The sequence below is a fragment of the Heterodontus francisci genome, chromosome 1 (genome assembly GCF_036365525.1).
Source record: "Heterodontus francisci isolate sHetFra1 chromosome 1, sHetFra1.hap1, whole genome shotgun sequence".
NCBI classification, from domain to species: domain Eukaryota; kingdom Metazoa; phylum Chordata; class Chondrichthyes; order Heterodontiformes; family Heterodontidae; genus Heterodontus; species Heterodontus francisci.
In genome coordinates, this window is record NC_090371.1 from 105338960 (window position 1) to 105363663 (window position 24704).

General features: G+C 40.5%; 1 protein-coding gene across 3 annotated transcripts in view; it reads left to right on the top strand.

The window, feature by feature from the left end:
* The window catches only part of kif2a (kinesin family member 2a), a 230361-nt gene extending 224474 nt beyond the window's left edge, over nucleotides 1-5887 (top strand). The window contains exon 21 of one of the 3 annotated variants that reach the window (XM_068034057.1): nucleotides 3162-5887. In XM_068034057.1, the coding sequence (XP_067890158.1) occupies nucleotides 3162-3247 (86 nt within the window). In that variant the 3' untranslated portion in view covers nucleotides 3248-5887. The remainder of the gene's footprint in view (nucleotides 1-3161) is intronic. The other 2 variants (XM_068034039.1, XM_068034047.1) reach the window with 2 other exon arrangements.
* The last annotated feature ends 18817 nt before the right edge of the window (nucleotides 5888-24704 follow it).

Sequence of the window (24704 nt, forward strand, 5' to 3'; positions counted from 1 at the left end):
TTCTACAGAATGAATTGCTGGTACTATTTCCATACAGGATCTGGCTTATCTTGTATCTGTAGTAAATATAGTAATGTGTGTTTCAGCTGATGCACAATATACTTTTAGAGGGAAGCTCCTCAAACTTGAGTACTTTTATGTCTGAAGGCTCATGTAACACCTTTCATTCCTGCCCAATATACAAGAAAGAGCTTGTGATGGGAAGTTCCTCTATCACGTTGAATCTTTCTCTCGTCTACACTGTTCTTTCCTGTTATGTCAAACTCGATGTTTATTATACTGTCAGTTTTACTAAAACTCTTTGGTGCCATATTCTGTTGAATGCTGCCTTGATGCAGTAGCAGTCACTTTGATCTTACCTCTGGAATTCAGCTCTTGTGTGCATGTTTGGACGAAGGCTGTAATAAGGTATGAAGCTGAATGATTGATTCTGGTGGAACCCAAACTGAGCATCGGCGAGCAGGCGTTGCTTGATAACACTGTTGATGACTCATCGTATCTCTTTGATTCGGAGTAGATTTGAATTGTTCTGTTTTTGAGGACAGGGCATAGCTGGGCAACTTGCCACATTCCTGGATAGATGCTAGTGTTGTAACTGTACTGGAACAGTTTTACTAGTGCTGTGGTTCATTCTGGAGCACAGGTCTTTAGCATTACATTGACTTTTGTGCACTTCATCTCAGAGAGCAGGTTAAGGGGTTTTCTAGTTGAGATGCTTCAAATAATTAAGGACATTGGATAGATGGGGAATGATTTTTCCCTGTTGTATATGAATCCAAAATAAGGGACATAACCTTAGAATTCAAGCTAAATCAGTAAACGATGAATGCCAGAGAGGTTGCTTCATGTGAAGGGTTGTGAGGATGTGGAATGGCTTGCAGCCGAAGACCATGGATGCAAAAATCAATTGAGATGTTTAAAAGAGAGATCTACTCACTTGGGAAGTAAGAATATTAAGAGATGAGGAGACAGGTAAGGAATTGGAAATGAAAGCTTACAGCTGCCTTCATTAACAAAAAATGGTGAATCAGGCTCGATGGGCTGAGCGCCTACTTCTGTTGTGCTACTAGAAAGAAAACACTTGTATTTATGTAATACCCTTCACAACCTCGGGGTGTCCCAAAGCCAGTCCTAACCAGTGAAGTTTTTTTTTTAAGTGTAGTCACAGTTTAATATAAGGGAGTGGAGAAGGCAGCTTGCACATTGTGAAGTTCCACAAACAGCAATGAGATTAATGACCAGATATTCTGCTTTTGGTGGTTTTGATTGAGAGATAAATGTTGGGCAGGACACCAGGCGAACTCCCCTGCTCTTCTTTGAAAAGTGTCATGGAATCTTTTACATCCAATTGACAGTACAGAAAGGGTCTTGATTTGACAGCTAATCAGAAAAACATTGCCTCCAATAGTGCAGAAGTCTGTCAGTACAGCACTGAAGTGATACATAAAGGTGAATATTAGAACCTTCTAGCAAAAATAAATCTGATTGTGATGTCTATGCTTTACAATATTTGAGAGTTTCAATCCCAATTCTTGAACCTTCTCATTCCCTCTCTTGCCCCACCTTCAAACAATTTCAAATTACCATTCTCTCTAGTTATAGCTTGGTGTATCTTGGCAGCCAACCACCTGTCATAGAAGGAAGGTGTTGCCCAATTGTGCACCAGTCAGAGTTCCCAGTGCACAATCTAATATGTTACAAGAAGCTAAAAATGGAATTCAAAGTGCAATTTTACATGCACATTTTGAAAGAAATCGGGTATTTTAGAGGTTTTGGATTAATTGAATTCTCCAATGTTTGGAACCATATCAAGCACAAAAGAACATGGTTGTGGTTCTTGGAAGCAAATTATCTCAGCCCCAGGACATTGCTGCAGGAGCTCCTCAGACCTAATCATCACCTTCTGCTTCATCAATGATCATCCCTCTGCATTAAGGTCTGAAATGGGGATGTTTGCTGATGATTGCACAGTGTGCATTTCCATTTGCAACTCCTCACATAATGAAACCGTGTGTGCCTGCATGCAGCAAAACCTGGGCAATGTTCAGGCTTGGATTAATAAATGGTAAGTAACATTCATGCCAGGCAATAACTATCTCCAACAAGAGAGTGTTTAACACCTCCTGTTGAGGTCAGTATTCTGCAGTGATTGACACCATGTAACTTCCCAAAACCTTTCCACCATCAACAAGGCACAAGTTAAGAGATGGAATACTCTCCACCTGCCTGGATGACTGCAGCTCCAACAACTCTTGAGAAGTTTGACACCATCCAGGACAAAGCAGCCCACTTGATCGGCACCCCAACCACCATCTTCAACATTCACTCCCTCCACCACCGACGCGCTGTGACAGGAGTATGTACCATCCACAAGATGCATTGCAGCAACTCACCAAGGCTTCTTTGACAGCACCTTCCAAACGCACAGCTCCTACCACCTAGGAGGACAAGGGGAACAGGTGAATGGGAACACTACCACCTGCAAGTTCCCCTCCACATCTCTTACCATCCTGACTTGAAAATACATTGCCCTTCCTTCATTGTTGCTGGGTCAAAATCCTGGAACTCCCTCACTAACAGCACTGTGGGAATACCTTCACCATATGAACTGCAGTGGTTCACGAAGAAGGCTCACCACCACCTTCTCGAGGGCAATTAGGGATTGGCAATAAATGCTGGTCTTGCCAGCGATGCTCACATTCTATGGACAATTTAAAAAAAAAAACCTCACACAAGTAGCTCAGCTCATTAAAGCAATGAGTAATTGAGATAAATAATTTTTTTAACTTTTTAAAATAATTTCTGCAACTTAATTCATAGAAATGGACAAAATTGTTTGAATTGAGTTTTCATTTACATTTGTTGAAGAGGTTGAACTATTACACATTTTAAGCTGTTACTGTTCAATGTTAGAGCTACATTATACACTAAACAATACAAATAATTAAATTCAACATTAATTTCATATTGTATATATGTTGGTTCTGTTTCTCCAGTGCACATTATAGAGCATATATTGGGGGTAGTTTTCACTTGAGCTGGCAGAAAACTGGTCGTAATTATTTTCTTTTTCCACTGTCTTCTGCCACCACCAAACGTGAAAATGATCTTTCTATTTTTTCCCCGCAGCACATGGCTAACTTGTATCTTCTGCTTTCCAGATAAAGTAAAAGCCTTCCGTACATCTCTTCAGGAGGAAGAACAGGCCAGTAAGCAGATCAACCCCAAACGGCCACGAGCTATTTAAATGACGGACAGATGCTAAGGATTAACTGATTCACGAAATCCTTATTACTGAAACTTCCCTCCTAATGTTAAGCTGTGGTCACCAGAATCCAATCACTGGAACGCTATGAACTTTTGGAACTACATTAATTGAAACTTTCTATTATTTGACTTGAATATTTTTTTCTCTCAACACACTCCCATGGTATTACTACAAAACAAATGCTTCTAATCAAACAGCACAAATTCACAGGGTAAGGACTTTATGAAGTACTTCATATGAAAGTTTTTGGGCTTTACCAAGAAGCTTTGAAAAGAAAATCCTTGCCAATTTTTTTTTTAATGTGTCAGAATAACTGTGGAGATTATGCTTTTAGATACTCTGTATTTTTTTATTTTTTTTTATTGATGTGGTTACATTTTGTTATCATAGCTGGCTGTGCAGTTATGAAGTGTGTTTGCATGCATGCACAACCCATTTGTGGTGTGAAGTAACTTCCCAATATACCAGACTGAGCTTATCCTCGTTTTCTCTGTGCCTGCCAAGAGTCCGATGACCCCAAACCAACTGGTGTCACAACAGTAGGTGCAGCTGTGACTTAATAAAAACACATTCCTTGTTTTCTTTGTGAATTAATTTATTGTGCTATGTATTTTTCTGTTTTAGCTGTGTGTTTGAGCCATCCTTTGACTAGTTTGTTCTATTATTTCACAAAATATGTGCCATATCATCAATGTATTTAAAATGGCAGTTGGTCTTGAAATATATAATGGTACACAAATACAGCTTGACATTCCATATACATATAATTTATCAATGAAGTCTTTAAGTGTAGCTATTTACAGTGTACACTTTTTTTAAAATTACTGTAAAGTGCTTTATAGCATCTCTAACAGCTATAAAGAGGATTGAAAATAAAGTAGAATTGAACTGTTGGAAGGGGTTATATTTCAAGCAAGGTCAGGACATGCACTAGATGTTATCATTTCTAAATTAAAGAATAGGATTCAATTACAAAGTTTCCTTCATATTTCAAGGTTTTAATTTGAGAGTATACTTTATGTAAAAGAATTAAAATATAGATTTAAATGGTGACTAATGTATTAAAACACACATTTGCTTTGGAGCAGTGGTAACTCAAAGCTTACAAATTAGTGTGGAATTGTTTACAGTGTTGATGTTTCATGCTGTTCAGATGAGCAGTGGAGACGTCATCGGGGAACCAGATTTTAGGAAATTTTTTAAAAATAGTCTGTCCCTACATTAATTTTGATTCCTTTGGCAACTTTTATGTTGAAAACCTCATCAGTTATGTATAACATTAAATAATCCTCAAAATTAATTTAAACCTTGTATTTGAAATGTAGTATTAAAGCAATGTAAACCATTGTATTGGTATGATCTGACAAATTTCAGCTAGACAAAAAATGTAATTTCTCATTTGTAACTACCAGTTGTTCATATCTCATTTGTATACTGACAATGAAAACTTTTAGTCCGTTCATTTTGCCGGTTTACCTCCTACAAACATCAGTAAAATGTTTCTGAATGTGAAAAGTTAAGTTTAATGCATCATCCTTCCTATTAATGTAATATGTGTATTTAATGTCTTGATTAATGCAATCAGAACTTCACGTGAATTCATACATGAGCCACATTGGGGTATGCTTTACCACTAGAGATGGCAATATAATATTTGGAGGGTTTTGATAGAATATTGTAATTATGATAAATTGACTGGAACGTGTGGGCACTGAGAAAAATTAACACTTTGGTTTTCAATTAGTTATCACCTTTAGAAGAGAAGGTTACTTAACATCAGTTGAGAACCCTGTTTTTGGCAGCTCGAGACACCCAAATGTAATATCCTCCTGATGTTTTGAAGTAGAATGTTTTACTTTAAATCATTTTGGTTACAGAATCGTTTGGAATAGTGAGGGGTTGTGTATCAGATGTACATAAGTACATTTTGTGATGTTTTGCTCGTAAGTTTCTAAGTAGCCTTTTGTTAAATGCCAAAAAATTAAAGGAAGCTAGAAAATGATGCATGGGCTTTAAAATAATTTTTGTTTTCAATATTTGTTTTGTGTAACACTCAGTGCCTTTGTTAATTTTCTTCGCACTAGCACAATCCATTAATCTTTTTGCTTTTTCTTAGTTTTCATATTGTGGCATTTTATATTGTAACTTCCTAGTCAGGATTATATTAGTTTTAAATAGCATTTGTTCCTGATATAGAATTAGGATTTGAAAGGGAACTCAATAATTCTTTATCACTTATATTCCTGACTTTCCTCCTCCATTTATGTAGCTGCATGTGTTTCTTAGCTGATTTATTCCCTCTAGAGAGAGAACACTGCTTCCTCATTTAGATTGCTTAATGGCCTCAGATTTACTTCCACAGGAGCTAGGTACATAAATTTTATAGTAATTAACAAAAAATATCTGGGTAACTCAAAAAGCACAATGTTCTATTCAAAAGAATATTGCAATTGTGAATTTAAACTAATATAATCTACATAGCAATACTGTATCCTGTTATTAGTTGTTTATCATTTAGTGTTGGTTTCATTATTCTTGATAAACTTGTAGCGATTTAACATTATGACTCTTGCATCAATTACAAAGTACTCTTTTTGCATGCTGACCTTCTGTATCTGCCAATAGCAGAAGGCAGACACCAAATAGAACAAAAGCGCCCAAGGAAATCTTTTCTAAATAATAAAATGGGAAGAATTTAAACTGTAATCTCAAGTTCAGTTATTGATCAATTGATTTTATATTCTTGTTCATTATAATCTCAGTAAGCATAATGAATCTTCGGTGAAATCTGATTTTGGCTTGGGATTAACCTGTTATGTATTGCCCAGGCGCGCACACACTGATAGCTGGTCCAGGTATGATTAGGTCACTTCAGGAGAAAAGGTAGTTGGGGAAAAGGAGAGTAAAAGTGATAGAAAAATGAACAGTGCTTTCACCAGTAAATTATTGCAGTTGATCTGAAGATCAGCTGAACACAATGGTAATGTTAGGAAATGGCTCTCTTGTATGTTGATCTTTGGTGAATAATCATGCTCATCAAGGTAAATAGTGTTGGGGAAAGGAACACATTAATGTTGTGGTTATTTTTGGTCAGCTGTGTGACACATGCGGAAACACATCACTGTTTGAATCTGTAATTCATATTGAAATATCTATGCCCACCTGAAGGGAGACTATGTGGCAGTTGCTGTTACATAAGCAACTGTGACAGCTAATTTTGCACACAGCAAATGGATAAATGACTAGTTAATTGCTTTTGATAGTGAGAGGGGAGCATCTGTCAGAACATCAGAAAAGCCCCCAAGTCTTTGAATAGAGAAGTGGGATCGATTACATAGACAGGCAAAGCCTTAGTTTAACATCTGGCCCAAAAACATTTTTTTTATTTGTTCATGTGTTATGATCCTGTAGTTTTCTTTTCAGGAAGAATGCAATGTGCCTTTAAGGCTAGAAAAGGAGCCGTACTGCTTTAAGAACCAGCAAGCCTCAGGAGTTAGAGAGAGTACATTTTGGTTGCCATTGGATACAGCCATACGGAGAGGGAACCAACCAGCTTCAAAGAATGCATCCTGGTTACCCGGCAACAGCCATTCAGAGACCAAGGACCGGATCTCCAATGTTACAATTATCTTTTCAACTGGCTTTTTAGTTGAAACAGGCTTTTCTAACTGGAAAAACGGACAGACAGCTGTGTGTTAGCACCTGAAAGGAGAGCTCTCAGGCCATTTAAACTGAAAGAAGAGCATTTGGTCTGTTTATTATACTCTCTCAAAATTCTAAAAAGTCAAGCCAAAGCAGAGATGTCTGATTATTTATTTATTTATAGATACAGCACTGAAACAGGCCCTTCGGCCCACCCATTTATACTAACCCTACAGTAATCCCATATTCCCTACCACCTACCTACACTAAGGGCAATTTACAATGGCCAATTTACCTATCACCTGCAAGTCTTTGGCGGTGGGAGGAAACCGGAGCACCCGGCGAAAACCCACGCGGTCACAGGGAGAACTTGCAAACTCCGCACAGGCAGTACCCAGAATTGAACCCGGGTCCCTGGAGCTGTGAGGCTGCGGAGAAGAAAAGAAAGTTAGACTGTGACAATCTTTTATACCTCAAAAATTCTAAAGCCAAATTGATTCATTAAAAAGTGTTTGCAAGTTGTTAATTGTTGAAATTCATCGCTCGAGAAGGAGCAACAATTTTGACTTCTGAATTAGATTACAGACTGTTCTACTGTTGAAGAACCTTTTTTCCCCCATCGGACGGCTGTGAGGACTTCAAGCAACCTTGGATTGTTCCACATCCGGCAGGAGCGTAAATCTGCAAGGAATCTAATTTTTTTCTATTTTAAATGTTGTCTATATCTTGGATCTTAAGAATTTAGTTTTTCTAATTAAACAGTTAATTTGTTGATTTAAAAACGTCTGGTTTGGTTAGCCTCATTTGGGGGTTAATAGATGGTACAATTTGGCTGGGTCGGTCTTTAATTTGGAAAGTTTAAAATGATGTTAGGCGATCTGTGGAGGGACAGGATTGAATTAACAGTGCATTTCTCCCACCACAATCAGAATCGTATATATTAATTGGGGGCTTTGACAGGAGCGGTTGGTCATAACACATGGGATGTGGGCGTTGCTGGCTAGGCCAACATTTGTTGACCATCCCTAATTGCCCTTGAGAAGGTGGTGGTGAGCTGCCTTCTTGAACCGCTGCACTCCATCAGGTGTGGGTATGCCCACAGTGTTAGAAAGAGAGTTCCAGAATTTTGAGCCAGCAACAATGAAGCAACGGCAATATAGTTCCAAGTCAGGATGGTGTGTGGCTTGGAGGGGAATTGCAGGTGGTGGTGTTCCCATGCATCTGCTGCCCTTGTCCTTCTAGGTCGTAGAGGTTGTGGGTTTGGAAGGTGCTGTCAAAGGAGCCTTGGTGAATTGCTGCAGTGCATCTTGTAGATGGTACACACTACTGCCACTGCGTCAGTGGTAAAGGGAGTGAATGTTGAAGGTGGTGGACAGGGTGCCAATCAAGCGGGCTGCTTTGACGTGAATGGTGTCGAGCTTCTTGAGTGTTGGAGCTGCACCCATCCAGGCAAGTGGAGAGTATTCCATCACACTCCTGAATTGTGCCTTGTAGATGGTGGACAGGCACAGGGGAGGCAGGAGGTGAGTTACTCGCCGCAGAGCTCCCAGTTTCTGACCTCTTGTAGCCACAGTATTTATGTGGCTGGTCCAGTTCAGTTTTTGGTCAATGGTAAACCTCAAGATGTTCATTCACATTCAATAATGCAGCACACCCTCAGTACTTCACTAAAATGTCAGTCTATATTGTCACATTTTGTTAGTACACTTTCTTGCCCTATGGAGAAATATGACAAATGAAGTCCAGAGAATATAGGTGGAAATTAACAGATGCCATAAGCCTGTCTATGCATACGAATGGAATTATAGAAAGTTTACGGCACAGAAAGAGGCCACTTGGCCCATTGTGTCTGCGCCAGCCGAGAAACGTTCCACCCATTCTAATCCCACCTTCCAGCATTTGGGCTGTCGCCCTGCAGATTGCAGTACTGAATGAGTTGAGGGTTTCTGCCTTTCAGGCAGTGAGTTCCAGACTCCACCCCCTGCCACCACCCTCTGAGTGAAAAAACTTTTCTTCATCTCCCCTCTAATCTTTCTACCAATCACTTTAAATCTATGCCCCCTAGTCACTGACCTCTCTGCTAAGGTAAACAGGCCCTTCACCTCCACTCTATCCAGGCCCCTCAAAATTTTGTACATTTCAATCATCTCCCCTCAGCCTTTTCTGTTCCAAGGAGAACAACCCCAGCCTATCCAATCTTTCCTCATAGCTGCATTTTTCCTGTCCCGGCAGCATTCTTGTAAATCTCTGTATTCTCTCTAGTGCAATTACATCCTTTCTGTAATGAGGTGACCAGAACTGCACACATTACTCAAGTTATGGCCTAACCAATGAGTTATATAGTTCCAGCATAACCTCTCTGCTTTTATATTCTATACCTCGGCTAATAAAGGAAAGGATCTCGTATACCTTCTTAACCACCTTAACAACCTGTCCTGCGAATTTCAGGAATCTGGACGTTTAGTCCAAGGTCCCTCACTTCCTCTACACCTCTCAGTATTTTCCCATTAATCGTGTATTCCTTTGCTTTGTTTGATCTCCCCAAATGCATCAGCTCACAATTCTCCAGGTTGAATTCCATTTGCCACTTTTCTGCCCATCTAACCAGACCATCAATATCGTCCGGCAGCCTACAGCTATCCTCTCTATCTACCACATGGCCAATCTTCGGGTCATCTGCAGACCTCTTGATCGTGCCTCCCAAATTTACATCCAAATCATTAATATATACCATAAAAAGCAGTGGACCCGGTACTGAGCCCTGTGGAACGGCACTGGAAACAGCCCTCCAGTCTCAAAAAACACCTGTCAACAATCACCCTTTGTTTCCTGCCACTTAGCCAATTTTGTATCCACCTTGCTGCATTTCCCTGGGTCCCATGGGATTTTATTTTTTTAACCAGTCTGTCATGTGGGACCTTGTCGAAAGCCTTGTTAAAATCTAAGTAAACCACATCAACTGCACTACCCTCATCAACCTTCCTTGTTACTTCAAAAAATTCAATTAAGTTGGTCAGACAAGATAATAAAAACAAGAAATGCTGGAAATACTCAGCATGTCTGGCAGCATCTTATTTTTATTTATTTAGAGATACAGCACTGAAACAGGCCCTTCGGCCCACCGAGTCTGTGCTGACCATCAACCACCCATTTATACTAATCCTATACTAATCCCATATTCCTACCACATCCCCACCTGTCCCTATATTCCCCTACCTATACTAGGGGCAATTTATAATGGCCAATTTACCTATCAACCTGCAAATCTTTGGCTGTGGGAGGAAACCGGAGCACCCGGCAAAAACCCACACAGACACAGGGAGAACTTGCAAACTCCACAGACAGTACCCAGAATTGAACCTGGGTCGCTGGAGCTGTGAGGATGTGGTGCTAACCACCGCCACTGTGCCCTTCATCAGAACTGACCTGAAATGTTAACTCCGCTTCTCTCTTCACAGATGCTGCCAGACCTGCTGAGTATTTCTAGCATTTCTTGTTTTTATTTCAGATTTCCAGCATCTGCAGTATTTTGCTTTTATTTTGGTCAGACAAGATCTTCCCTTAACAAATCCATGCTGATTATCCTTGATTAATCTGTGCCTTTCTAAATGACAGTTTATCCTGTCTCTCAGAATTTACTCCAATAATTTGCCCACTACTGGGGTTAGACTGACCGGCCTGTAATTATTCAGTCTATCCCTCGCTCCCTTTTTAAACAGAGGTACAATGTTAGCATCCTCAATCCTCTGGCACCAAACCTGTATCCAGTGAGGACTGACAAATGATGGTCAGACCTTCCATTCTTTCCTCTCTTGCTTCTCTTAACAGCTTGGGGTACATTTCATCCAGCTCTGGTGATTTATCAACTTTCAAGGATGCTAATCCCACTAATACATCCTCTCTCCCTATGGTGATCACATCCAATACTATACACCCCTCTTCTTTGACTACAATATTTGCATCATCCCCCTCCTTTGTGAAGACAAGTGCAAAGTATTCATTAGGAACAATACCAATATCTTCCACCCCTACACATAGGTTACATTTTTGGTCTTTTATGGGTCCTATTCTTTCCTTAGTTATCCTCTTACTCGTAGTGTATCGAGAAAACATCTTTGGGTTCACCTTGATTTTGCTTGCCAATATTCTTTCATGCCCTCTCTTTGCTTTCCTAATTTCCTTTTTGATTTCACCCCTCCACTTTCTATACTCTCAGCTTTCTGTAGTATTAAGTTCTCGATGTCGGGCATGAGCTTTCCTTTTCTGCCTTATCTTACCCTGTGAGGTTCTAGATTTGGCAACCCTACCTTTTTTCTTTGTGGGAGTTGAGAAATGCCTCAATTTTAAAATTCTCATCTTTGTTTACAAAGCGCTCCATGGCCTCATTCCTCCTACAAGATTTGATCAAGGGTTAAAGAATACCCAAAAGGGTTGAGGAGTCACACGTGGTTTATTAAGGAGCTATGATTCAATGACAACATATAATCAGGTTAGATTATAGTAGACATTGTTGTATGATTGACATAAGTGTGATGTCCCTTTAAGAGCTCAGTATGCTAATGAGCTAAATACCAGGATGTGGTCATGTGACTTGAAGCCAGAGTCACTCTGCAACTACAACACCCAGGTGAAGATTCTGTAAATAGTTTGCTCTGTATTGTATATAATAGTTTAGCTGTTAATAAACCTGTTCGAGATCTTCAGCAAACTGGACTCCACGTATCTCATTTACGTTGCATCAGACAACATAAAGAATTCATTACGTGCTGGCAGCTCTGGTAAAAAGACAAAGTCTAAGTTTGAAGACCGCAGGTTTAAAAAGCTTTGAAAATGACCCTTCCTACAGCTACAGGAGAGCAAGTTCAAAAGAAATACTAGCCCAAAAAGTGGAAAGAAGAAAGGACTCACCTCCAGCTGTAGAAGACAGAGCACAGAATGGCAAACTGCAAATAAATTCCTGCAATCGGGTGAGTCATTGTGCCTACGGTCAAGGGATACTGGTTTTTAAAAAAAAAAGGCCTTGAAGTGCTTAAAAAATTGATTTTTTTTTACAGGCTCCGTAAAAAAAAAACAGAGGACCTGCTCCCTCTCCCAAGCTGATCGAGGGCGGCGCCATTATAGGAGGTGGCCGATAGCAAAAAGTGCAGGAAAGCTACAATCACTGCAGAGTCCATCCACACAGCCAAAGTTTAAAAAAATTAAACCACTTGAGCGTGAAGAAGAGTCTCAATTCACGCAGCCACAGTAAAAATAAGCATTAAACCACTGGAGCATGAAGAACATAAACAAACTCTAGCAAAAAAAAGCAATTGAACTGCCTATTGAACAGCTGTGAAAACAGACAGACTTGAGTGCTGCAACCAAGATAAACACAGAACACTATCAAATATGGGCTCTTCTCCATCCAAGCAGCTAGTCTGGATAACAGAGAATTTCTTAAAGGGGAAACAGCACAGACTGACTAGAACAAAGTTAAATAAGAACACAAGAAATAGGAGCAGGAGTAGACCATTCAGCCCCTCAAGCCTGCCCCTCCATTCAATAAGATCAGAGCTGATCTGCCCCAGACCTATAAGAACATAAAAAGAAGAAAGCAAAAGAACAGCAGAAAGATGGATAGCAAATTTCCCAGCATGACCTGGAAGGCCATTGATATCCTATCTGAGTTCACTTTTTTAAACAAAGAATGCAGTTGTGCTTCACAGTCCAAGTGATTGTAGAACCAGAGAAACAGGCTGTAAAAATAATGATAGCAGCTGGAAATGAGGGGCTATGGAGAATCAACAACTCTGGCTTATCTGAAGAGGACCAGAATGATCCCACAAAGATATGGAAAGTGCTGGAAGATTAGCTCCGATTAAGAGTGAATTTTAGAATTCACCGCCTGGAATTGACATCCTACAGACAACAACCACAGGAATCACTACCAAACGCATCTTCCCCTCCCTTCCCCTGACATTCCAAAGGGATCGTTCCCTCCGTGACACCCTGGTCCACTCCTCCATTACCCCCACCACCTCGTCCCATTCCCATGGCACCTTCCCATGCAATCGCAGGAGGTGTAATACCTGCCCATTTACTTCCTCTCTCCTCACTATTCCAGTCCCCAAACGCTCCTTTCAGGTGAAGCAGCAATTTACTTGTACTTCTTTCAATGTAGTATACTGTATTTGCTGCTCACAATGTAGTCTCCTCTACATTGGGGGGACCAAACGCAGACTGGGTGACCGCTTTGCGGAACACCTCCGCTCAGTCCACAAGCAGGACCCTGTGACCGCTTTGCGGAACACCTCCGCTCAGTCCACAAGCAGGACCCTGAGCTTTCCGGTTGCTTGCCATTTCAACACTCTCCCCTGCTCTCATGCTCACATCTCTGTCCTGGATTTGCTGCAGTGTTCCAGTGAACATCAACGCAAGTTCGAGGAACAGCATCTCATTTACCGATTAGGCACACTACAGCCTGCCGGACTGAACATTGAGTTCAATAATTTCAGAGCATGACGGGCCCCCCATTTTACTTGTATTTTTGGTTATTTTTTTCTTTTTCCTTTTTAAAATTTTTTTGTGTTTATTTTTTTTGTAGTAGTAGACTTAGTTTGTTCAGTTTGCTTACCCACTTTTTTTTTTCATGTTTGTCCTTGCTGCTGTTCAATTTTCAATCCGTTAACACCCTATCTGTACTAATGCTTTGTCTTTCAACACACAATTAACATATTGTTTGCCTTTGCTCCACTACCTTCTGGTCAGCTATTCTGTGACCTTGTCCTATTTACACCTTCTCCTTTGTTATCTCTTGCCCCACCCCCGCTTTACTTGCTTATAACCTTTTACATTTCTAATATTTGCTAGTTCTGAAGGGTCACTGACCTGAAACATTAACTCTGCTTCTCTCTGCACAGATGCTGCCAGACCTGCTGAGTATTTCCAGCATTTCTTGTTTTTATTTCAGATTTCCAGCAGCCGCAGTATTTTGCTTTTATTTATCACAGGAATCAATAGATCAGTTCATCAGTAGATGCCATAGTAAAGGGCAATGAATGCAATTTTTCAGAAACTGAGCTGTCGGAGCATCTAATGGAGCTGGTGCTTGTCTCAACACCCATTGAAGCATTTCAGAAATGCCTCTTGGGTAAAAAGGTCACAGCATCGATGCGCTACTAGAAGATGGTAGGAAATACGAAGCTATTGTAGCTGGAGAACAACATCTGTAAGCACTAGGTGAAACCAATAATATTGGCACGATAACCAGGTTGCAAAAAGCAAGCACACTTTATGATATGTGTGGTTTGTCTCACTCACCGCAAAGTTTTCCTGCATTTCAAGATCAGTGCAAGGCGTGTGGTGCAAAAAGACACTGGGCCCGCCTATGCAAGAAGTTTGGCTCCAAAGATGCAGCCAGAAATCATAGTAGGACACAAGCAAACAGAAGACAGGCGCAGCAACAGAGCAACAGCAGCAAGGAGAGGTCCAGAGACCTACGTAAACGCAAGCCAGTACACAAAGTCCACACTGAAACAGACCTGAGAAAAGACTCCGAGTGGAGCGATTCTCAGCCAGAAGATGAGCAGGTGTTCCACATTATGAACCTGTGTCCACATTGTGTTGATGAAGTCAAACAACTGGAAGCTTTTGCTACCATTAACATCATGTGCCCAAAGAAAGTTGGCAAACCCACACTCAGGATTAAGATTGACACCAGAGCTAATGCAAATATTCTACCAGTCTGAATCCTGAAGCATATGTACCAGAGTCATTGGAAATCAATTATACAACAGACATCTGCAAAGTTATCTGCATGCAACAGGTCATCCATCCCTTGCAGTGGCACACTGACAATGCAATGCAGCTATGGCAAGTTGGCATGGAAACTGCAAATATTTTACCTAGTAGACACGGGTAGACCAGCAGTGACAGGACTAACAGCGTGTAAGGACCTCAACATCATCACTATCCATGAGATCACCAAGGTACCCAGTACAGCAGAATAGACCAAGGGTACCCACATTGAGTCAGTCCAGGGCTTACAACAAATGGTTCGATGCCATGGGAGACTCCAAAGGCAATGCCATACTGCACCTCAGAGAGGATGCACTTTCTGTGTCCAGCCCCCTGATGTCTGAGATTGAGTCACAGTTCTCCCAGGATCTCAGTGATTCTGGTTTGGAGAGCATCAGCCCCTTTTCAAAGACACCACACCAAGAGAATGAAGATCAAAACTCGGTGAAAGTTCTTTGTCAACAGGCAGTGTTTCTTTGTGCTCCAGTAACTCAGAAGAAGAGATTGACATTGTAACCACTGAGAAGCAAAGTCTGGTAGTGGGGAGCATTCCCAAGGGGAAATCTCCAAGAACCGGAACCTGCCCGCAGACTCTGGCCAGCATCAAACATTACAGTCCGGAAATCCAACAACAGCACAACTATGCCGTGCCTTCACTTCTGCTCACTAGAGAACCACCAGCACCAAAACGAGCCAGAATGGACAGATTCCTCCATGAGACCAAGTATTCTTCCCCCAACAGGTCCTCGACCTTAAGCCCCAGGCCTTCAAACGCAGAGGATGAGGAGAGGTGAAGGACATGCAATGTCCTGAAGAGGCAGAGGAGGAATGAGTTCAAGCATTGTCTATTGGCTCTTTGAGATGAGGTTCCAGAGCTTTCCAACAATGACAAGGCCTCAAAAGTTGTCATCCTGAGAAAAGCAATACAGTATATTAGCAGGTTGAAGGCAGAGCAACAGAAACTGAATGCAGAGAGGGAGAAACTTCAGAAAAAACAGCAACACATGAGACGCAAATTTCCCGAGCAAGACTTGTCAAACCACCGAAACGATATGAGGACTTTTAAACCTCTGCACTTGTAAATCTCACTATCCCTATCCTTATACCTGTAAATTTTATAATCTATATCCGTATAACTAATTTTAATGTTATCTAATTTTATGTGTTTTTTATTTGTAGCATACGAGACTTATCTTGGGAAAGAAAGAGGATGTTGTATGATTGCCTTTACAATGATGTCCCTTTAAGATCTCAGAACGCTAATGAGCTAAGTACCAGGATGAAGTCATGTGACTTGAAGCCCGAGTCACTCTGCAACTGTAACGCCCAAAGATTCTATAAATAGTTTGCACGTACTGTGTTATGAAATTGCTTCCTTTTTTGTTGAATATTAATTATGGACATTGTTTTATTTGGGAAAATGGAAAAGGATTCTGCTTCATTGGCACCCCATCTACAAACATTCACTCCCTCCACCACCGATGCACAGTGGCAGCAGTGTGTACCATCTACAAGATGCACTGCAGCAACTCACCAAGGCTCCTTTGACAGCACCTTCCAAACCCGCAAGCTCTACCACCTGGAAAGACAAGGGCAGCAGATGCATGGGAACACCACCACCTGCAAGTTCCCCTCCAAGACACACACCATCCTGACTTGGAACTATATTGTCGTTCCTTCACTGTCACTGGGTCAAAATCCTGGAACTCCCTTCCGAACAGCTCTGTGGGTGTACTTACTCCAAATGGACTGCAGCGGTTAAGAAGGCACTCATTGCCACCTTCTCAAGGCCAATTAGGGATGGACAATAAATGCTGGCCCAGCCAGCGACGCCCACATCCCTTGAACGAATAATAAAAAAAGATGCTGGACTTTGTTTTTTTTTAAAAGGTCATCAGAAGGTCTTTTGGACTTGGTTTGTAAACAACCCTTACTTGAGATCACCTGCTAAGATAAAAAAACAAAATTTACAGGAAAATGTTTACAGAGAAGTGACAAAGCAAGATATGAGGGTCAGGGGGTTTTTGACCTACTGTTTGGAGTTTCGCTTTTGGAAAGATTGTTTTTGGTTTCGCTTTGGACAGAGTTTGGGGTGTGGACAGTGTTAAAAACAGTTGGAGAAAACCTGCCAAAGGGAGCAGCCACCCAGCTCAGCTTGTTCCATCTCTTTGAAAAGCCTGCCAGCTTTTCCATCTCTTTAAGAAGCCCTGAGAAGCAAGTGTAAGAAAGACACTGAAACTGTTGCTGTATTTCTCTTGAAAGGCTTGCCAAACTGATTCTCAATGTCACCTGAAAAGCCCTGTTCTAGGAAGATCCCAGTGACAGCCATCAACGCGTATTTGGGATGCCAGACAAAAAAAGGGACAATTGACATCTTTCCATATCTTCTCTTTTTGTCTTCAAGAATTAGCAAGTAATTGCCAAAGTATTTTTTTTTTGTAACAGAGCTTGAAAGAGAAAAGCTTTTTTTTCCGGTTAACTGATGTGAGTGAGTGAGACTGAGAGGGGCCAAGGTAAAAGGGAACTTTCATATTTCAATCTTTGTGTTAATGCTTTGCTTCGTTACTGGTTAAGACTTGTTTTATAATACTGATAATTTTGTTGTTTATTAGTGGTTGGTGTATTTTATTCTGGGATAAAGAGTCGAGTACATGATTGACTGCATCACTATCTGGGTAAACATTTAAATATATGTTGTGACCTGTGGAGAAGTGGAACTAGAAACAACAGTGCACTCCTCCCACCTCGGTCGTATCAACGGTATATAATAGTTTAGCTGTTAATAAACCTTTTGAGATCTTCAGCAAACTGGACACCATGCATCTCATTTATGTTGCATCAGTCAACATTAAGAACTCATTACAGACATATGACCTGTAACAGGTGAAAATGGTTTACAGTTCCCGGTTTGGACAGACAGATGATGAGGATTTTTGTAACCTGTGGTAATGATCTCTTCTTTGGTTATCTCTCAAGCTGGTTGAGGTGCTAAGCTGAAGTTATCAGGGATCCACCTCAGGGAGCTCTCCTCCATCCGTGCCCCTTCTCTTCTTGACTGTCCATTTACATACCTTCTTTTAGGGGCTGGTGGATACCTCATAGCAATCACTCTTTTAATTACATTTACCCATTCGATCGTCCAATTATGGGGAAATAGATACTCAAGATGGACCCTTTCTAACTTAGACTCCAGCCCTATGAGATTATTCCTTTGCTTATATCCTGTAAAGACATCTTGTTACCTTCTCCCAGACAATTTGTTTAGATAGTCAGATCATGAGGCTGCTTCAACCCAAATACGCTACACAAAGGCCTCCTTCTACATTATGTCCTTGGCCACATTACAAGCTCTTGTGAAAACCTTGTCCATCATGATTAACATTGTTCTGTATCAGCTCAGAGACTGCTGGGGAAGTTCCCTTTAACTAGAGAGAGACCAATACTTACAATTCTATAACACTATTATTTTTACATACTGGATTGTTAGCTGACTTGATTGCATTGCTCATGAATCTTTTTGTGCCCTGTTTCAAGAATGTCTACTATAAGAACAACTGGCACACAGTCAAACAAGGACATAGCAATCAAATAACTTTTTTTATTCTTTCATGGGATGTGGGCATCACTGGCAAGGCCAGCATTCCTTACCCATCCCTAATTGCCCTTAAATGCCACAGCTAGACTTGTCTATTCTAACACACTCCTGGTCAAATTCCATCTTCTACCCTAAACTTAAGCTCCTCCAAAACTCATCCTAATTTGCACTAAGTCCCAGTCACCCATCATGACCTACATTGTTTCCCAGATGAGAATGACTCGATTTTAAAATGTTCATCCTTCTTTTCAAATCCCTCCCTACCTCCTGCAATCTTACAACCTTCAGATATCTGCCCTCCTCCAATTCTGGACTCTTGAGCATACCCAATTTTAATCACTCGACTAATGATATTTGTGCCTTTAGGTGCTGAGGACCTAAGCTCTGGAACTCCCTCCATAAACCTCTCCCTTTCCACCTCTCTTTCTCCTTTAAGATGTTCCTTAAAATCTACTTCTGCCCAAATTTTTGGTCATTTATTTATTTATTTTATTTTTATTTAGAGATACAGCACTGAAACAGGCCCTTCGGCCCACCGAGTCTGTGCCGACCAACAACCACCCATTTATACTAACCCTACATTAATCCCATATTCTCTACCACATCCCCACCATTCTCCTACCACTTACCTACACTAGGGGCAATTTACAATGGCCAATTCACCTATCAACCTGCAAGTCTTTTGGAAGTGGGAGGAAACCGGAGCACCCGACGGAAACCCACGCAGACACAGGGAGAACTTGCAAACTCCGCACAGGTAGTACCCAGAACTGAACCCGGGTCGCTGGAGCTGTGAGGCTGCGGTGCTAACCACTGCGCCACTGTGCTGCCCGTCATCTGTCCTAATATCTCCTTATGTGGCTCATGTCAAACTTTGTTTGATAATGCTCCTGTGTAGTGCATTAAAGACAATAAATAAATGCAAGTGGTTAGAATTATACAGCCCATTGTGCATGTATTGGCTCTTTAAACGAGCTATCCAATTAGTTGCATTCCGGATAATGATGTACTACATAGAAAAAAAAATCTCTTAACCTCCCCTGTTTCTTTTGGAAATTAGTTTAAACCTCTGTCCTCTGGTTACCAACCCTCCTGCCAATGGAAACAATTTCTACCTACGTGCCCTATCAAAACCCTTCACAGGGTTCACAAGAAACCAATGACAGTCATGAGCTAATAATTGTTTATTAACCATAGAATCCTAATTAGCAGCATTTAACAGAATATTCAAATAATTAGTCAATAAAGTTAAATAATGGAATCAATACAGGCTAGGCGAAATTCTGTTATATCACAGTAACTCAGCTGGAACCTCTTGCTATAAGTTGTTAACTTCCAAAGACCCCCCCACCTCGGCCACTGCCACCCCCACCAATTCTATTGACTGATCGAGTGGCACATGTTAGAAGAGTTCAGCCCTTTTATTGTCAATGACCTTTCACAGCCCTGATGACCTCCAAAACAAGGAAGCAGCAGCACCAAGATAGGCCAGGTCACTCATTTACTCCCTAGCTTCTCAAGCCTTTACTAAGTTCAGACAATATTTATGTACATCTTTTAATTTAGTACACTGTATTTGCTGCTTGTAGTTCAATCTCTTCTAAATGCAAACTGGATGATCACTCTGCTGAACACCTCTGTTCAGTCCAGTGTGGCCGAGCTTCTGGTCGTTTGTCATTTTAATTCTCCACCCAACTCCCACTCTGATCTTTCTCCTTGGCTTTCTATATTGTTCCAATGAAGCTCAACAAAAGGTCAAGGAACAGCACCTCGTTTTTTGATTAGGCACTTTACAGCTCAACATTGAGTTCAACAATTTCAGATCATAACTACTGCTCCGTTTTTTGGCAGCAGGAGCTGGTAATGATTCTGCTCTTGCCATTTACAGCTCCTCTAGACCCATCTTTTATTTCTTTTCTTGTCCTGTTACCACCTATTTTACCTTGCACCATTATCCTTTTATCACTTAATCATTCCTGCTTTCTAGCCTTTTGTTCTTTCCTCCCCTCCCCATGCTTGCTTAAAACCTGTTACATCGATAACACTTTCCAGTTCTGATGAAAAGTTACCAGCCTGAACCATTAACTGTTTCTCTCACCTCAGTTGTTGCCTGATCTGCTGAGTAGTTCCAGTATTTTCAGTTTATAGTTTAGATTTCCAGCACCCTATAGCATTTTGCCTTAATATTTATGACCTCATTAACAAGCCACTTGGTGGCTTAAAACATAAGAATTTGGAGCAGGAGTAGGCCATATGACCTGTTGAGCCTGCTCTGCCATTCAATATGATCATGGCTGATCTTGGGCTTCAACTCCAATTTCCCACCTACCCACACCCACCCCACCCTCTACCCCCATACTTCTTGATTCCCAGAGAGACCAAATATCCTAGCCTTAAATATATTCGACGATGGAGCATCCACTACCCTCTGGGTAGAGAATTCCAAAGATTCACAACCTTTTGAGTGAAGAAATTTCTCCTCATCCTGAGACTGTGCCCCGCTGTTTTAGATTCCCCAACCAGTGGAAACAATCTGTGTCTACCCTATCCAACCCCTTCATGGTTTGTGGCCATGTCCACTCATCTACTGTCCCTGTGAAGGAACGTTTTCTTAATAAGTCTTCATGGTTAAATTAGTATTGGCCATTTTGTTAGCATTCAGTCTGACAACTGATTCCATTTTGAGGACAGATTTAAAAACATTCTAAGAGCACCTCCTACAATACTGAGGCCATGGGTCGTATCATAGCCTTGGCTACGATTAGTTAATTCAACACCATTTGTGACAAAATCTGTGCCTTTCCTGGTCTCATAGTAAAATCGGCTTATCCAATGAATAAATGAACTAACTCTTGGCTTTGAATGTATGCACTCTTTTTATCCTGCAACTGGAAAACATCTATCTGTGTACATAAGGTTCTTTCCAAACTTATTCTCTTTTTGAGAGCCATCACTGATAGGCAGCTGTGACCACCTTAAAGCGAAACAATTCTGCTTCATGGAAATCTCAATGTGTCTGTTGGAAGGAAAAATGAGTGGAACCCAAAAAGCTCATTCACACTTTTGTAATGGAAGAAAAAAAATATATATAGTAAAAAATGCTGTAAAATGTAATTTAAAAAATTTAAACGCTCAGCAGGTTCTGATGAAAGGTCATCGACTTGAAATGTTAACTCTGTTTCTCTCCACAGACGATGCCAGACTGGATGAGTATTTCCAGCATTTTCCATTTTTATTTCAGATTTCCAGCATATGCAAGTGTTGTGCTGCTGTAAACTGGAACTTGTCTAAATGAAAATAAAAGCTGTTTTGGCTACTGTTTGTTTTGTGGATAGCTTTAGGGTATAACTATAAAGGACAATGTAAAATTTCAACAGTCAGGAAAAAGACTTTCATTTAATCAGACATGAAAAATACTGTATACTAGTCCTCTGCACCAGCCTTCAAAGTATTTACAAAAGGAGCCTTTTAAAATATACCTATACTTTCTCTTGGTTAGTTTGCCATGCAACATTATGGACATTCAGCCTGGCCTGCTTGGTTCCTCATGCCAGCTTCACTTGAGTGATGAATACCCAATGCTTCTTCCTCAAAATCTAAACTTCTGAGTTCTCAAATCAGTGCTGCTGTTTGGGATAAATCATAGAATGATTCAGCACAGCAAGAGGCCATTTGGTCAATCGTGCCTGTACTGGCTCTTTAGTACAGCTATCCAATTAATCCCTGTCCCCTGCTTTCTCCATAGTCCAGTAAATTTTTTACCCTTCAAGTATTTAATCATTTCTCTTTGAAAGTTACCTTTGAATCTGCTTTCACCATCCTTTTAGGCAGTACATTCCAGATCACAACAACTCAGTGTAAAAAAAAATTATGCAAGATGCTGTGATGTATCATGTTTCAGCATTTTGGGAAAGACCAATAGGAAGAGAAAAATTAGAAAGAACCCAATACAATGTCTTCAAAGAGAGGAATACATGCGACCATGCACCTGTCAAACAGGTTAGCCAGTCATGATGATTAAGAAAGTAGGAAAGATGATTTTTAAAAAAGGATATTTGCTGACAGTAGCCCCAAGCCTCCAAACTCAATAATATATTCCAGAGATTTACAGCCAAAGAGGGCCAGTGCCAAATCATTCTTTGTGGTTGGGTGGCCTTGGCCTGCAAGCTCATAACATTTATAAGGATGTGAACTGACAGAACACCCCAAATATGATCCCCATGCCCAGACTCACCCTCTCTTCACAAGGGTATTGTAAAGTATTTTGCATGTTGCTTGTGCTGACAGTATTTATTCTGAGCTGAAATATGAATGGGATATGGAAGGTTTTTTGTTCCCAACTTTTACAAATAGCATTAAGAAAATGAACAAAATTTATCTGTAAGCTGTCCATAGTATGAAGGTACAACAGATAAACATTTTGATTTGTCCTGTTTCCATGGCCAAATAAAAAGAGAGATGCTCTTATTTTGACACTTCTGATGCCATTGAATTCTGCATTTGTCCCAGGACCTGGGTGACTGGATTAACTCACTCTACAATCTTCATGCATAAAGCTTGGATCAGTGATTTAAAATGTTTGGCTCCACTGTTACCATCCTTTGTTAAACCACCTGCAGCCTCCAATGACTTTGAAAAGGCTGGAGCCTTCCCCACAACTTTCATAACACGTACTTTCCAATATCCACACCTCCCCATTGCAACGACACCTGTTGAGATGAACTGATACTACTAATCCTCTCACCTGTAATGGAAGAGAGCAGCCCAAGAGCTGCTGCAGCACCCAATTTTACACCTTCCAACCAATTGCATTGCAAATTTGTCTTCCTGTGCTTGTACTCTATTGTGAATTGGATACATACTTGAAAAGGAAAAATTTGCAGGACTAAGGGGAAAGAGCGGGGAAGTGGGAAGATCAAGATGTAGCATCAGTTTGGTTGGAGATAATAGCAAAGGAAAGAAGTCACTGGTGGAGGTAGTTTATGGACCCCCTAACAGTAGCTACATTCTAAGATAAAGTATAAATCAAGAAATAATGGGGGCTTGTAGGAAAGGTACTGCAATAATAGTGCCAATCTTAATCTTCATATAGATTAGACTAATCAAATTGGTAAAGGTAGCCTGGAGGATGAGTTCATTGAGTCTATTAGGGACAGTTTCTTAGAACAATACATTCTGGAACCAACCCAGGAGGAGGCTATTTTGATCTGGTAATGTGTAATGAAACAGGATTAATAAATGACCTCATTGTAAAGGATCCTCTAGGTAAAGTGATCATAACATAATAGAATTTCACATTCAGTTGGAGGGTGAGAAATTTGGGACTGAAACTAGTGTCTTAAACTTAAATAAAGGCAATTACAAGGGTATGAAGACAGAGTTGGCTAAAGTGGACTGGGAAAATAAGTTAAAAAGTAACAGTAGAGAAGCAGTAGTAGATATTTAAGGAGATATTTCATAACTCTCAACAAAGATGTATTTCATTGAGAAAGAAAGTCTCTATGAGAAGGATGCACCATCCGTGGCTAACTAAGGAAGTTAAGGATGCGATCAAATTAAAGGAAAAGGCGTACAATGCTGCTAAGATTAGTGGTAGGCCAGAAGATTGGGAAAATTTTAGAAACTATAAAAAAAAGAGAGGAATTAGAGTATGAGAGTAAACTAGCAAGAAATATAAAAACAGACAGTAAAAGTTCCTACAAATATATAAAAAAGGGCAAGAGCAGCTAAAGGAAGCATTGGTCCCTTAGAGGATGAGACTGGGGAATTAATAACAGGAAACAAGGAAATAGCAGAGACTTTGAACAAGTATTTTATATCTGTCCTCAGTATAAGGCACAAAAAGCAACCCAAGAATAGAAGAAAATCAAGAGGCAAAAGGGATGGAGGAACTTAAAACAATCACTATCACTAGAGAAAAAGTGCTAGGAAAACAAAAGGGGGCCAATGGCTGACAAGTCTCCTGAGTCCTAGGGTCTTTAAAGAAATAGCTGCAGAGATAGGGGATGCATTGGTTGTAATCTTCCAAAATTCCCTAGATCCTGGAAAGTTCCCAGTGGATTGGAAAACTGCAAATGTAACACCTCTATTCAAGAAAGGAGGGAGACAGAAAGTAGGAAATTATAGGCCAGTTAGCCTAACATCTGTCATTGGGAAAATGCTTGAATCTATTATTGAGTAGTGGTAGCAGGACAGTTAGAAAATCATAATGTAATCAGGCAGAGTCGACATGGTTTTATGAAAGGGAAATTGTGTTTGACAAATTCATTAAAGCTCTTTGAGGATGCAACAAGTAGGGTGGATAAAGGGGAACCAGTAGATGTAGTGCATTTGGATTTCCAAAAGGCATGCAATAAGTTACCACATAAAAGGTTACTACACGAGAACTCATGGTGTTGAGGGTAATATATTGGCATGGATGGA